The following is a 3622-nucleotide window of genomic DNA, read 5'->3' on the forward strand; positions in this document are numbered from 1 at the left end:
GGAAGAAAGGAGAAGGAGGAATCACATTAGTCTATTTCTACTAGTGCCGGTATCATTGACAAAGTGGAGGAAGTGAAACGTCATTTTAACGAAAAGTTCAAGGAGAGTAATTCTTTTAGACCGGTGTTGGATAATGTTGTTTTTAACTCCTTAAGTTTGAAGGAGAGTACCTCTCTCGAGTTACCTTTCTCCGAGGCGGAAATAAAGGAAGCGGTTTGGAGTTGTGAAGGGTCGAAAAGTCCCGGGCCGGATGGTTTTTCTCTTCTTTTTGTTAGGAGTGTTGGTTTTTCTTGAAGTACGATTTTGTTGCTTGTTTAAATGATATTCATTCAGGAGGTATTATCTCTAAGTCCATTACTTCTTCCTTTATTTCCTTAATTCTCAAGTCATCAAATCCTCTAGGGTTGGATGACTATAGACCTATTTGTTTGATGGGTTGCATTTATAAAGTAATTGCTAAGTTATTGTCCGGTAGGCTCAAGAGAGTTTTGCGCTCCATCATCTCTTCTAGTCAAAGTACATTCATCCCGGGTCGTCAAATGCTTGATGGGGTCCTTGTTGCCAACGAATTGGTGGATTATTCTTCTAAGGAGGGAATAGATTGTCTCCTTTTTAAAGTGGACTTTGAAAAGGCTTATGACAAGGTGAGTTGGAACTTTCTTAAATTTATGATGAAGAAGATGAGTTTCGGGGAGATTTGGATGAAATGGATGGAAGCCTTGATTTTTCTAGTAAAATGTCGGTTTTAGTTAACGGAAGTCCAACTAAAGAGTTTGTGGTTGAGAGGGGGCTTCGCCAAGGTGATCCTTTATCTCCTTTCCTTTTCGTTATTGTTGCGGAAGAGCTTAAAATAATGGTGAACAAGGCGGTGGTTAATGGGGACTTTGTAGGTTGTTTTGTGAACAATAAATGTTTTATCGATGTTCTCCAATTCGCGGACGGCACTTTATTGGTTGGCGATGGTAGTTGGAAACACTTGTGGGCGATTAAAGTGGTGTTCAGAGGTTTTGATATGGTGTCGGACCTTGGTATAAATTTCAACAAGAGTAAGCTCATTGGGATTAACATAAATTCTCGTTTCATGGAAGTGGCCACATCTTTCCTTGCTTGTAAAAGGGAAGGAGAAGGACTTTATTTTTCTCGGTATTCGCATTGGCTCTAATCCAAAAAGAATTAATTTTTGGAACCCTTTGGTGGAAAAAATTAGGAAGAGATTGAGCAATTGAAAAGGAAGATGGCTTAGTTTTGGGGGTAGGCTTGTTCTTTTGAAATCGGTTTTAGGAAGTCTACCCATTTTCACTTTTTCTTTTTACTTGGCTCCTAAAAAAGTGATTAGGGAAATTAATAAAATTCAAAGTAATTTTCTATGGTCCGGAATGGAGGAGAAAAGAAGTATTCATTGGGTGAGATGGGAGGATGTGTGTCTTTTGGTGGATGAAGGCGGTTTGGGCTTGAAGAATTTATAGGTTTTTACTTTGGCCCTTCTTCATAAGTGGAAATGGAGAATTTTGGAGGATTCTAATTCTATGTGGTATAGAATGCTCAAGGCTCGCTACGACGACATTAAGCTTCGGATGGTGGTTGAAGGAGGAAGGCACGACAATTATAGTTCGAAATTCGTTTGGTGGACGAATATTTTGTCTTAAGAGAAGAGAGTTCCCGAGGTTTTCCTTGCGAATAATTGCTCTTTTGATTTAGGAGATGGTTTTTCGACTTCTTTTTGGCATTCTTTATGGATGAAGGAAGGTGTTATCAAGTTTTTATTTCCGCTTTATTCGCCATTTCTTATTTACAGAATGTTTCTGTAGCTTGTATGGCAGCTTGGATTGAGGGAGATTGGAAGTGGAATGATCTCGGTATTTCTCATGTGCCGGCGGACTTGAAGACGCAAGAGGAGGCTTTACGGGTACTATTGCAGCACCGCTGCCCCACAGCTGCTAATACGGCCAGCAACGACCTTCTTGATCGGGTCGTTTGGCTTCGACAAGGTCACGATTCGTTCTCAGTCTCTTCTTGCTATTCGGCCATTGGTATCTACTCTTTGAAGCATGGTCCTCCAAACCGTTTTGATTTCGTTTATCCTCTCATTTGGAAGGTTGAAGTTCCGCTTAAAATCAAAGCCTTCGGGGGGAGATGCTTTAAGTATAGGATTCCGATGAAGGATTTGCTTCTTCATCGAGGTATTATCTCTCCTACTTCTAATCTTGGATGTGTTTTTTGTGATGATTCCGTTGAGTCTCCTCTCCATCTTTTCTTGTATTTTCGTAAGGCGGGTGAGGTTTGGAAGGAAATGGCGTGTTGGATCGGTTTGTCTAACTATAAAGAAGTGAATTTTAAAGAGTTTTTGGAGATGGAGTAATTTTTGTAATCTAAATAAAGTGAGAAAAAGTAAAGTGGGGTGTGTTTGGTTGGCCATCATTTGGAGCTTGTGGTTAGTTAGAAATGATATTATTTTTAGAAACACGGTTTGGAACACCCGTGATGTGGTGTGGAATTGTAAAGCGGTCTTATGGCGGTGGACTTTTATAGGGAATATTACCCATACCAATTGTAACTTTTATGAGTTTGACAAAAACCATTTGTTATACTTAAGTTAGGTCTCAATTGAAGGATAATTTTCTCGAAGTTTTTTCGCCTCACCTTTTGTAATCTTAATGGGTGAACTTTTGTTCCCTTTAATGAAATTGCTTAAAAAAATATGCAAGGTAAGTTGTAGTAAAACAATTGAGTCAGCAAGGAATATCAATATTACTTTTTAATATAAGAAAAAAAGTCAATATTATTATCTGTGCATCACTAGACAATTATGTCGATATCATTTGATTAATTGATTTGTTAACATGTGATATTATTCCGTATAAAATATATAATTGCATAGAAACGAAACGATGATGTGAAGTAGAATCATGACCTAAGTGAAGTGCATTTGTTCTGATGAACAACTGTAAGGAAAAGTACTGTGTAACACTTTTTAAGATTGACACTGACTGTGTTCTTTAATTTGGTGCACGAGAACGAAGGTTATAGTGAATAAAATATTAATTAAGATTCGTAATATAATATCAATGTAGTGTAATATAATATAATGGAATCTTGTTCTAATTGATCCAACTAATTATAAAAGGTCATTGTTCACTGCATACAACCTGTTTTATTCTCTTAGCAATGAATTAATTCTAATTTCACTTTCATTGTGCAGTTCAATTAACATAAACAATGTTATATTAAATCCATGTGTTTTGTCCAATAAGTAGCAATAGTGTGTCCAATTTTAAGGTTGACATTGATAGAGTGATTATACAAGACGATGGAATCCAATATTTGGACATGGCTTGTGGGACACTAATAATTTTAAGGTTGACACTGTTTTTGAAGAATAGTATGGAGTATTTCAATCCAAATACAAGGAGATAGATGAAAGGAAACAATTAAAAGAAGGATCCTAATACATGAGACTCAAATCAATCACAAATTGATTGATAAGAAGATGAAAAGAAAAAGAAAAGGTAAAATACACATAATTTATCTTATATCATTCCCAAACTTAAAGCTACATTCACATTTCTTATATAGAGAAATTTTCCCTTTAATCAAACATATTACAATACCACTAAAATATTTT

At 36.5% G+C, this 3622-nt stretch overlaps 1 protein-coding gene across 1 annotated transcript; it reads left to right on the top strand.

Annotated features, from left to right (window-relative positions):
• The first annotated feature begins 736 nt into the window (after window positions 1–736).
• LOC131656277 (uncharacterized) lies at window positions 737–2359 on the top strand. Its single transcript, XM_058926025.1, has 3 exons — window positions 737–1143; window positions 1538–1619; window positions 1796–2359. Exons 1-3 carry the CDS (start codon window positions 737–739, stop codon window positions 2357–2359), a joined length of 1053 nt encoding a protein of 350 aa, XP_058782008.1.
• The last annotated feature ends 1263 nt before the right edge of the window (window positions 2360–3622 follow it).

Source organism: Vicia villosa, linkage group LG1 (genome assembly GCF_029867415.1).
Source record: "Vicia villosa cultivar HV-30 ecotype Madison, WI linkage group LG1, Vvil1.0, whole genome shotgun sequence".
Classification (NCBI taxonomy): domain Eukaryota; kingdom Viridiplantae; phylum Streptophyta; class Magnoliopsida; order Fabales; family Fabaceae; genus Vicia; species Vicia villosa.